Source organism: Protopterus annectens, chromosome 2.part0, assembly GCF_019279795.1.
Source record: "Protopterus annectens isolate FY-2018-M chromosome 2.part0, PAN1.0, whole genome shotgun sequence".
Lineage (NCBI taxonomy): Eukaryota > Metazoa > Chordata > Ceratodontiformes > Protopteridae > Protopterus > Protopterus annectens.
In genome coordinates, this window is record NC_056728.1 from 1,735,872,301 (window position 1) to 1,735,885,101 (window position 12,801).

The window sequence follows — 12,801 nt, forward strand, 5'->3', positions numbered from 1 at the left end:
TGTTTATTTGTATTAAATATAGTGCAGCTGGATCTCGCAATCAGTAACACATTCACTGGTGAACTCAAGACTCACAAAATAATCACACATATACAGTCACACAGTTTTTATCAGAAAGGCTGGCAAGTGCTAACTATCCAGTACCTACAAGCTCTTCTCACAAGCAGGAGCGGCCTTAGGTCAACTGGTGCCCTAGGCAAAAGGGCACCATGGCACCCCCCACCACACCACCCAGTGCCCCCATCCTGGTCTACCTACACCAAATAAATACTGGAAAAGTGCCCCTACTAAAGTAGTGCCCTAGGCGGTCGCCTAGTTGGCCTATGCCTAAGGCCGGCTATGCTCACAAGCTGGCAGTATTGCTGCCTTCAGTTAGTGAAAGCTAACCAAACAAGAACACACCTTACTGTTTATCCTTAAAGCAAGCCAGATATATTTTAAAATATATTTTAAATATTTGGAAGGTAACACTTAGCTCTGTGTAGTCACATTTCAAAGGGCAGACAGCAAAGAGTTAAAAGTACAGTGGTAAACTAGCATTTAAAGTTGAATAATAACATTCTTTGCTTGAAGTAAATATGTCAACGCCTTTACTTTACAAATAAACAGTACACAATTTGCACAAGGAACTGAAAATAACTATTTAAAAGAGGCATAATATTCAGAAAACACTAGTTATGCACTAGTAGTCACTAACTGCTAAGGAGAAGATAGGCTCTTAATATTTAGCTTTCAAACTCTGAATGAATTTTCAGAGCCCCTATGGGCAGATGATCAGAAGTGGATCCAACAGTGTGAACCAGCAGGCAGATCCAACAACTGAAGTGCAGTATTTTTCATTTAATAGTTTATGTGTACAAACATTGTCATATGCATCATGGTTACATTTACATTATACCATGATTTGTTGCCCAGGTGTGAGCACATACATAAAGTTGCTTCATATGATAGCATTATTTAAAAAAGCTTAGGCATTTTTTTTACAAATAATGTCACTGTATAATAACTTAGGTCCAGGTGTGGTTAACACAGGGTAACACACAGCTGGCTTTGTCTGAACACTCATGAGGTCAGGGAGTTGGTCATGTAGGTGAATTTACAGTTGACTTTTAATTACTAAGGTTCTGGCCCCATGACCAAGCCATATCAGCAGTGAGTAAACCTCCAAATTACCCACATCTTAATATGAGTTATTGCTAGAATTTGAGAGAATGCTAAAGTGAAGACGAAACTTCAGGGACAGAAGATGATACAATGAACAGTCCAGGGGAAGGTGTCTGGCCACTAAGCAACATAGTGGTAGCCTTCACTACAAGTGTACGAGACCATGCACTTTCAGGAGAGTGCATAGTGGCTCCCATTATGATGCAAGTCTATGCCATCCCATCCAGGGGAGGACGTAGAAGGTTTACACCATAAATACCTTCATTGTAAGAGGTGTGATGATTACAGGAACTCATCCCCTTGTTCATGGCTTCATAGGAGGTTATTGGGCTATTGACCCAATTATCTTTATAAGCCTAGCCATGTGTACCCAATCTAATACTAGAGAAACCCAATATAAAGGCTCTTGCCTAAACTCAAGACATTAGTTAGCAACGGCTGCCCATATCTAGGAGGGTCATAGGTGAAATCCCTGGCAGGAATTTACAGTTTCCCATCCAGTCATCCAGGCTATACTTAAACAGGGTCGTAGAGGGACTATGTTTGATGTGAATTGGTAGCCTATTCCAAAGGAGTGGCAACCTCTGAGAGACATTTGTCTCTCCAGCATATCCTATTTATGTCACAGACCAGATTAAGGTCCCTAGAATGGGTGACCCTTCTTCCATTTGAGTTGTGGATGTGCATCATTTCCATTAGGTTTGGATCCAAGATTGCTCTGTAGGTTAGGCACAAGTCTACTCTAAGTACTCTGTGCACTTCTGAGTACAGTGACAATGGCTTCAGTCTGTCAATGGATGACATGTGCCAGAGACCCTGAATTTTCTTGGTTAGAAATCTCTTAGGTCTCTCAAGTTGCTGCAGGGGCCTGGTAAGGTACATACAAAAGGGTGCATTGTAGTCAATTATAGGCCTGATGAGGGTTGAGTACAGGGGTGTTATGACCTCTTTCACTCTTGAGGCAATGTCTTTGCTAATGAAGTGTGTGATGTAGAATGCCTTCCTTACCACAGTAGACACATGGTGGTCAAAGTTTAGGCTACGGTCAACTTGTGTTCCCAAGTCTCTCACTACTGAATTTCTACTTAGGGTATTATTATTTATATGACAGTCTGCAAGTACATCGTTTTTACCAAAGGGGATGATGATACTTTTTTAGCACTGAGTCTGAGCCCATGGCTTTGGCACCAATGACTGGTTTGTGCAAGTCCCACATGACGTATACTAACATTGTTTGGGCATTCAATGATTGCAACTAATTTGCAGTCATCAGCAAAACTAGTCTGCCACAGCCCCACTGTTTTGGCTTGAATTTCTGAGAATTATATTCCAAGCAATAGGGGGCCCAGCACTGACCCCTGTGGTACCCCTTTGGTGACAAGTCTGCTGGTTGAGATAAAGTCTCCAACTCTGACTGACTGTGATCTGTTGGTGAGCCAGTTAGCAACCCATTTGATGACATAAGGGTTGATATTCAACTGGGAGAGTTTATCAATGATGCCCGAATGTGGGATTGTGTCAAAAGTCTCAGCTAAGTTAAGGGAGGCTGTATGCACAGATTTGCCTTTGTCTACAGCTCTGGTGACATTTTCAAAGAAGTCCTCCAGGTTTAGGAGGCATGACCTGCCTTTGACAAAACCAAACTGTGTCTGATCAAGGGTTTGGAGACCGCCTATATCCTTATTTATAAGCTCCATGATGTTTCTTCCATGGCCTTACACATAAGGCTGGTTAAGCTCATAGGTCTGTAATTTCCAGTGTCTGTTGCTGTAACCCCATTATGAAGGGGGGGGGGGTGACGGTTGCTGTTTTCCATTCAGCAGGGACAAAACCAGTACTCAGGCTGTGGGTGAAAAGAATACCTAATGGACTTGCTAACTCATGTTTTACACCATTTAAAATGCAACCTGGAATGCCATCCAGTCCCATAGAGGATGTGGTTTTGGCCTCGGAGAGAGCATTAATGACTTGCTCTTAGGAGATGCAAGGTAGGGGTGATATAGACAGAATGCTTTGTGGAATGTTTGCAGCGAACATGGGGGTGAAATTTTCTCCAAACCTGTCAGTTAATCGGTTAGCTATTTTCACAGGAACTGTGTTTGATGCCATCCACAGCTGGTTCAGCACATGTCTGGGTCCTATCTTTTAGGTTACAGATATAACTGAAGAATGCCTTATGTTTATCCTTAGCAATGGTTACTAAATTTTTTCAAAGTTGCCCTTAGCGGATTTTACAAACTGTCTTACTTATTTGTTCAAGCAGAGAAGGATGTTCTTCCAGTGCTGGGACCACTCTTTTTTTTATTCTTAGACAGCAACTTCTTCCTCTTGTTGTATAACGTATGGGATGTCCACCAGGGAGGTTTGTTTTAGCTTGAGGATCTTGTTTTGATCCTATCAGGTACAACTGTGTCAATACATTTGTGCAAGTGTTTATACAAGGCATTTATGTATACCTTAGTATAGTGTTTGTACAGGGCATTTGTGTATACCTTATTATAGTTGTCAATGACATATGTGGGAACAGGAGCTTGGAAATTATTTATGCCATCCCTTAAGAGGGTATAATTAGCTTTAGTGAAAATTTTTTGTCTGATTTCACCAAAAAGGGGTTCAGGTGTTGTAGCTACTTTAAATGTGACTGATTTGTGATCCTTCACTTGGGGTAGTGCAACGGTCGCCCATGTTGGTAAGGACCAGGTCAAGAATATTTGAGCCCCTCATGGGGTTGTATACTGTTTGTTCCAGGACATTAGTGTTAACAAAGCCCAGGAACCTTTGTGCGAACATGTTGGTACTCATATAAGTTTCCCAGTCAATGGAGGAATAGCTAAACTTGCTCATGACTAGAGTGTTTAGTTGTAATTTGATTGACAAAAGCAGTTCCAAATAAGCAGCATGGGTATCTTGGTTCATTGATGGGGGCCTATAGCTAATGACGATTTGGAGGAAGGTCTTACCCACAGTTAGATGAACTTGGAATAACTCCATGGAGTTTTCCTGTCTAACCAGTCTAGGGGTGTATTTATCTTTGATGAAGACAGACACTCCTCCTCCTTTGGTTCTCACGTTCATTTTGCAGTCTGAAAGTACGGAAGGCACTGTAGCCTTGCAAGGCTGGTGTACTCTCTGTGGCCCTGAACCAAGCTTCTGTGACTGCACAGATGTCAACATCCTCCAGAGAGATGAGTAAATCAGAAACTGCACATTGTGGAAGCAAAGTCCTAGTGTTTAGCAGCATAACCTTTAATTTATTTGTGAGTGATATTTTCATGTCGGAAATTTTGTTTTTGAGACCTTGCCTAAAAAGGCACAAACGGGGAGGCAAGTGTCTTAGTCAGTAACCAAAAGCATAGAGGTGACAGGTGAAGAATATCTCTGGCAAAGCAGCATGGTCTACCAACCATGCCATCCCAGGCTGACAGGAACAGGATCCCCTTAGAATGACACCAGAAACCAAGCCAATTGTTGAAGTCAGTCATTTTTTGCTTATATTATGGTATCATCCTAGGTGAGGGTAGAATGCTCCTCAAGGTTGAGGACATACCTGCCTGGGACACACATTCATAGAGATCAAGCATGTCTCTCTTCATATACTCCAGTGAGATACATCTCAAGTCATTCATGCCAACATGAACTATGATGGAGTCATAACGGTACTTGTTGTTGACGGACTTGAGTGCATGTGTGATATGACGGATCCTGGCACTCGATAGACGGATGACTGTAACCTTCTCCTTGTCCAGCCTGGTGAGTGAGACATCTGTGTGTCTCACAATGGAGACACCTATGACTAAAACATTTGGTTTAGATGTGCTTTGCCTTTGGGACTTATTTGCTGAGACACTGGTGCTTGTGTTTTTATGTGTACTGAGTGCTGTAGGTGCTATGTTAGGTGTAGCATGTTTGTGTTTGGAAGGTCTCTTGTGTTTAGGTAGGTTTCTGGTGAGTACCTCTCTGTATGATGGTTTATGTGTTGAGTTCATGTGTGGATGAGGGTTCTCTTTCTATAGTGCAAGGTACTGGAGCAATTAGGAGCACATCAATGTGCTTCCCCATTGAGATTATTTAAGGGTACAATGTATTAGGGGAACTGGGAGTGCATTAAAGGCATTCTCTCATCACTGACAGATCTTGTGGAAGTGTGAGTTGAGGTGAAGATTGGGAGTGGATGACTTGTCACACAGAGAGCAGTGACTGTGCTCAGACAAAACAGGAGAAATGCTTGCCCTAATTCCCACAACTTTGCTGAGAGATTAAAAGACCCTTATGGCTGCTTGAATGCTGGATCTCCTGGATGGCTCTTGCCAGGAACCGAGAATGCCTGGTGTAGAGGAAACAATGGGCTTGGTCTGTCAGGGGAGATCTGATTGTCAGCAGGAGCATAGATAAAAAGCATACAGGAAAAAAAAAAAGAGAAATGCTCTATTTGCCATTTATCTTGGTTCTCCTTTAGCTTTTATTTTCATTTTGTAGCATGGACTATAGGGTTCTGTTTATCTCATAAGTGTTCTGGTACAGTCCTCAAATATTTTTCCTTTTACATCTTTAGGCATACTCAAGGAGTCATATCGGTAGTTAATTCTTCCACAAGGCACTTACTAGATTATATAGTTTTCCAGGGTTCTACCCTGATCCCAGGCTCCTACTAAGAATGGCCTCTGCCTCACTGTAAATGCCTAGTCAGCAAAATCCAATCCAGTCCAATCCAGTCCATAAATATTATCCTTTCACATGATTCTATTATGCCCACATCTTAGGTGCCATGAAATGGCTTACAGCCCATTGCCTGAGTGACCCTACCTGGCATCTGCTCACATTTCATTGCACTAAATACTTTTCATGCATGTCTCCTGAGTTAATCAAATGATGAGTTCCCTTATGTATATAAAAAAAATGCGTACTTGTGTGGTCACTTATGAGTTGTAACTTAGCTCTTGAAAGCTCTAGTAAGTCAAGAAAACAAAGTGGATTATAAAGGAAATTTTATACTGGGAGGAGACTTTAATTGTACCTTAGAAGCTTCTGAAACCACCAAGAATTATTTTCACATAGCAACTATTTCAAAATCCTTAAAAAGATGGATTGATTCATTTCATTTAATACACACTTTTAAAGTAAAAGATGATAAATCTTTATTATTTTCCCATAAAGACCATAGACTTGGAACACAAACCGGAATAGACAAATTATTCGTAGTTCAAGATTTACAAACAAAAATCCTCAACTTCTCAATAGTTCCATGCCCCTTCTCAGATCACGACTCTCTGATAATGAAGCTCCAAATAGAGTTTAAACCTTTAATCCCCTCAACTAGAATTCCATCATATATCACAAAAATTAAAGAATTCAGACCATGGATGTTGACAGATCTACAATTATTTCTTGAAATTAATAATACAACAGAAATCAGTAGAGTCATGGTTTGGGACTCATTAAAAGCATATTTATTTGGAAAGACCCTTAGCTGGTACAACAACAAAGTTAGAGAGTGGGAATCTGAATCATTAGACTTGCAAAACAGACTCTTGACAGCAAAATGTAAAAAAAAAAAAAAAAAATCAGAATTGTCCAGAAGTCAAAAAAGAAATTGAGGAATTAAATAAAAAATATAATGAAATTCTAACACACAAAACTTGTCTAGCCTTGGAAAAATTAAAAATAAACTCATTAGCCACCTCCCCCAGATACCTACATAACTTATCTACAAGAATTAAAATACAATCTAAAGCAAATAACATTAGTAGTATATATCATGAAAAGAAAGGAAAAAAGTATCAGATATAGGAGACATCCTTGAAGCATTTTGGTTCCATTATATGGAACACTTCAAAAAAGAAGATTTAGATACCAACCAAATAAACTTAAGATACAAACCTTATCAATATAAAAAAATTCCCAAAAACTTAAAACTAGACCTACAAAAACCTATACCCTACAAAGAAATTGTTGACAAGATAAAAGAAAGTAAATCTAACAAAGCTCCAGGGATAGATGGTATAATTACGGAAATTTACAAACTCTTCACTTCAACAGTAATGTCCCTTTTTCATAAAACTTTGCTAGACGTCCTGTCAGAAGCAAAACTACCACCCTCATGGAAATATTCACTCATAACACCAATTCTAAAAGATAATAAACCATCAGGCCTTTGCACCTCATACAGACCTATATCATTACTGAATAATGATTACAAAATATTCATGTCAATCCTAGTTAACAGAATGAAAATCCCACTTTTAAAGACAATTAATAATGATCAAACTGGATTTTTATATAACAGGCACACACATGATAATATTAAAAGGATACTTACTCTTATAAATTGTGTGAATAAAGAAGATAGATAAACACTTGTAATCCGATTAGACATAGAAAAAGCCTTTGATTCCCTCAACTGGGAATATCTATTTAAAACTTTAGCATTATTTGAATTTCCTCCTCCCTTCATCTTATTACTAAAAACATATATACTAATAACTTAGCCTACATTAAATTAGGTCATTTCACCTCAGAATCTATCCATATAACGAAAGGTACTAAACAAAAATGCCCTTTTTCTCTTATTTTATTTGCTTTGGCTATAGAAATACTTGCAGAAATAATACGCAATAATCCAAGAATAAAAGGAATAGAAGTCTATGACCAGTACATATCTAAAATAATGCTTTTTACTGATGATATTTTATTAACCCTATCAAACTCCAGAGAGTCATTAGGAGAGCTAGAAGAAGTAATGGAGACATTTTATAAGATTTCGGGTCTACACTTTAATAGATCAAAATCAAAATTTCTATTTTTAAATAAGAAAAAAGAACTACAAGTTACAGATAAATCCATCATAGGAAAACAAGAACTTACGCTAAATTATTTAGGAATAGTGTTATGCAAAAATATAAATGAAACAATATTAACAAATTATAAAAACATTGAAACAATAAAAATATATATAGAAAAGTAGAACAAAATTATATTAACTTTTGAAGAAAGATTGCAATTAATAAAAATGGTCTTATTGCCAAAAATACTATATGTAGCATTAGCAATACAGTTAATTCCTGAAAGATGCATTCTTAAAGACATAAACTCATATTTAATAAAATGTTTATGGTATCCCAAAAAGAACAGAGTAGCTCTAACTCATCACAAGGAGGATTGAACTTCCCAGAAATAGAACATATTTAAAAGCATCTGTGCTTAAAACTAAAATAGACTGGATAAACCCAAATTATTTTGCCAACTGGAAAAAATTAACAATGGCTATATTAACAAATTAATTTAATCTGTTAAAAAATGTTTAATAGTAGACCATTCAAACAAACCCTGGTACATACTATGCATAAGCATACAATGTAATATAACAAAACCTTCTAAAACAACACTGATTAATCATTACATCAATTTCTTTAGGAAACTTATCAATGCAAACATAGATCTAAAACTTTGGTTTGACCTTTTAACCCCATTTACCATCACTAAGAACTTTCCTCACAAAATATATAGGGAAACAATAACCTCCTGGGAACAAAATGGATTCTTAAGCTGGTTTCAATGTGTAAATAAATTAAATGTTTTAAATATACATATGATAAAAACTGCTTAAAATATTCCAACACAGGAGTGGTTAACCTTACAAAGCATTCTAATGCACACTCAAGATTTATGCAGATTAATTAATAATTCCTCATTTAAATATATTCCAAATCTAATATGTTTTCTGTATGAATTTATATATAATAGTTGTGAAAAGAAAAATTCCATTTCAAATCTATATAAAGAGTTAATAACATATAAAACAATTCCCAAACCATCATACTGGCAGTTCTTAACAAAAGGTCAGTCATTGCAGTTAACAGAAGAAATTAAAACTAACATCTTACTATCAGTTAATTATACCTCTAACACACAGTACTGGAAAATATTTAACTGTCAATAGTTACATAGAGTATTTTTAACACCAGATAGAATTAAAAAGATCAGTACTACTACAAATGTTTTTTGCTGGAGGCGTGAAAAGTCAAATAAAGCAGACTGGATTCATATTTTTTATGAATGTAATAAAATTAAAGCATATTGGAATGGAATCAATCATTTTTTAAAAGCTTTATTTAATGAATCCTTTACTTTAACTAAAGTATTGATAATTCTAAATGTAAATGAAGGTCCCTACCTGAATAAGACAAATATGTATTTGTTATGGACAATACTTGCTATATCTAGGAAATGCATAACCAGAAGGTGGAATTCAAATACAACCCCGACCTTGGAAGAATTCTACACTCTACTGAAGACAACTGCATTGATGGAAATAAAAATCAAAGAACTACGAATCTATCCCAGGCCACTGGTAAATAATCCTTGGAAGAAAGTTATATCTTTGTTGGACATGCTGCAATAATCAATATTGTATCTCTGATAACTGATCTGTTAATTCTATATTTAATAACATACAGTGTATATAATTGAAAGTCAGGCTATTGTAAATATTGTATACTGTTGTTTAAAATGATATTTAAAAATATTATGTAAATGTTATTTTAATTGAAAATAAAAAATATTTGAGGGAAAAAAAAGAAAACAAAGTGGGTCCCTCTAAAGCAGTAAATAAGGCCTACTTCTTGTCCTGGATTAACTCATATATAATTTCCGTTTTCCCAATCACCACATTTTCAGGCTTGCTATTAATTACATCTCAACTTTCTGTTTAGGTGCTGCTACCAGTTTGGAATATGCAAGTTACAGACATTTCTGCTAAAGCACACCTAAGCTAATTTACAATACAAATTCAACTGTACAAATGTTTAACTTGCAGTCTTTTTTACTTGTGCGAGTGTGTGCATGTGTGTGTGTGTGTGTGTGTGTGTGTGTGTGTGTGTGTTTGAATGTGTGAGTGCGCATGTGCCTGTGTGTGTGCATGTTGGGGAGACAGAAGTTAGAACATTAAGGAACAGGACACCATTTTCACCATTTTCTGAATTTAGATTTATTCCACATGAGAGCCACACAAGTTTGTAAGCTTCCTCATGTGGGAACCTAAGATCAAGCATTAAAATAGACGACTATCACAGCAACTTAATGCACTAGCAGTTTGTTACTGCTACAGTTCACCAAAGCAGTTCTTTACTAAAAGCACTTGCATACTTCAGTGAACCAAAGTTAATTCCACAACAAACTGAGTTACTTGTATCTACTGCTAATTCACTTGGAAAAGGGACACCCCTGTCTGAAGAAGAAGTAAGTGGAAGTCTGAACAGTTTTTTGGTACACTCTAAGGACATTACCTGTTGCACACAATGATGATAACGACAACTGCAATAAGGAATACAATCCCAGCTGCAGCAGAGCCAATGATGAGTGGTAGCTTCTCCTGGATACTAGTCTGGTATTCCGCTGTGAAAGAAAGGGTGCCATTAGACAAACTCCACCAAGTGCATATTAAACATAAACAGTGGACTCTTCTAGAAATGACAATTACCACACCTTCTAATTACAAGGTTCTTTGTACAAAGTCCATAACATCATTTTGTTTTTACAAAGTCCTTTATACAAAGTCTGTAACATCATTTTGCTTGTACAAAGTCCATAACATCATTTTATTTCCTTCACTTTTTTAGAGAAATAGTTACTGTATTACAATTTGCACTTACATCCTGACTATGATCCTGGAAACATGCTATTAAACATGTTCTTTTATTAAATTTAAATTGTAACTTCTAGCTTCACTATATTTAAGATATAATTAAAGATTTCCCCTCCAGCAATGTTTCAGATGCATGTACAGTTTATTTCAAACATGGCAGTAGTGTATTCACTTTATGAAGTTGTGAGTTACTTGCTGTCTGGTTTGTAAGTAAATACGAGGCCATCAGTCTGTAGACTACTAGACACCTAGCCAGTAACCAAAGGTGAGAATCAAACCCTGCACCTTGTATCTGTGAGGTAAACACCTGAACCATCATGCCACCTTTCAATGTTATGCCATTCCCCCAGGTATGAACAGGCTAATTATATATAAATTATACTTCTGGATACTGCTAACATCTTTATGTCTCAGGAGACCCAAGTTTGAATAACAATTTGGTCACCTGTAGGAGCCAATGGGGGAGGATGAGAGTGAGAAGCCTCTGCCAACTACACATACTGCAGGGAGGCAGATCTGGCTTGGTACACCAGTAACACCTAGCAGGAATATAGGAGTCTACTCTGTGGAGCTTGTATTGATTGAGTCTGAGCTGCAGTGTGAGAGTCATGCTGCAAGCCGAGGGGATCCCTAGGAAGGCAATTAATGCAGAGCTCAAATAAGCTGGTGCAGGGGAAGGGGTGCCTCACCATGTGAACGGGTAGTCCACCCCAAAGGAATGACAAATCTGTTCTGCCACATGGTTCTTGCTGAAAACAGATGAGCTTTTGGGAAATTCCCAGGCAGGAACGAATGGGCCAGATGACCCTTTCTGGGAATTTCTGGTTCCCATGACCATGGATCGAGTGGGATGAATGGATGTCGAAAGAGGAGTCACTGGTCTTGGACTTGTGTGAATGCAAATTAAATAACTTAAAATATGATGTTTGCTACAAAGGAAGGTTAATGCAATGTAATTTATGAGTGGCATTTTTAATAACTGGTGACAGTGGCATAGAGGTTAGTATGGCTTGATTTTTTTAGTTTGTTTTTGGCTAAACTGCCATCTGTATGGAGTCTACACAGTCTTGCTATATCCATATGGGTTCTTGTCTTCTGTTCTGCTTCTTAGAGATGTGTTATGGATGAACTGGCATTCTTCCAAATTGTCTGTAGTTCAATGTTGGTGACTGTGAATGAGTATGTGCATCCTGTAATAGGCTACAGTCCTGTTTGGGTTTAGTTCCTTTGTCTTGCATCCAGTGAGTGCTGGGACAGGCTTCAGCTCACCCATAACCCCCTGTATTGCATTCATACGTCTCAACCTCATACAACAAGAAATTTGGACAAAGCTATAAATAATAGGGGGACAAAGGCACAAAAATAGGGACAATTTTTAAATAATCCTCTTAAAAACATAGAAAGTTGATAGAATAACAGGTTTTGCATTTGCATAAATTTTCTGAAGGGTATAAATTCTGAATTTTAAATGCGTGTCATTATTTTCTAACCTCAATCCTCAATGATTTGATAGCGATTTGCCAGAAAACTACAATTCTATGACAAACAAGCCAAAAACATGAGACAAAAATATGGACATTCTGAGAAAATTTATACAGTTGAGAGGTATGATTGCATTATGTATGTAAAGGGGGATTTTTTTTTTAATAGCAGTGAGTATTCATTAAACAGGGTAATTTCACCACTGCAGCGCTGAAAAGATAAGATCAGGCATGCATCATACACTACAAATCTATAAAATGATATGCCAACAGTATAGTTGCAGACAAAACAGGAAAGTCAGTAAGCTGCAATGAGTGCTCCTAAAATGAGAAATGTAAAGCAAAAAGATGTTCATGCATGCAAAGGTATAAAATGCATTTTTCAAAGATATTCAAAACATTTACCAGGAGATCATTCACTGTGGAGAAATTCAAAATTAAAAAGGTGAATTTAAAGGAAGTACTCTATGGGACAGAGGAGATAACACTTATAAACTGATCAGTAAGGGAGCTCTG

The 12,801-nt window shown here is 37.3% G+C and overlaps 1 protein-coding gene across 2 annotated transcripts in view; it reads right to left on the reverse strand.

Annotated features, from left to right (window-relative positions):
• Positions 1 to 12,801, reverse strand: part of EPHB2 (EPH receptor B2) — a 2,126,559-nt gene that overhangs the window by 175,351 nt on the left and 1,938,407 nt on the right. For both annotated transcript variants that reach the window (XM_044061768.1, XM_044061767.1), the window contains exon 8: positions 10,446 to 10,554. In XM_044061768.1, coding sequence (XP_043917703.1) covers positions 10,446 to 10,554 — 109 coding nt within the window. The remainder of the gene's footprint in view (positions 1 to 10,445; positions 10,555 to 12,801) is intronic.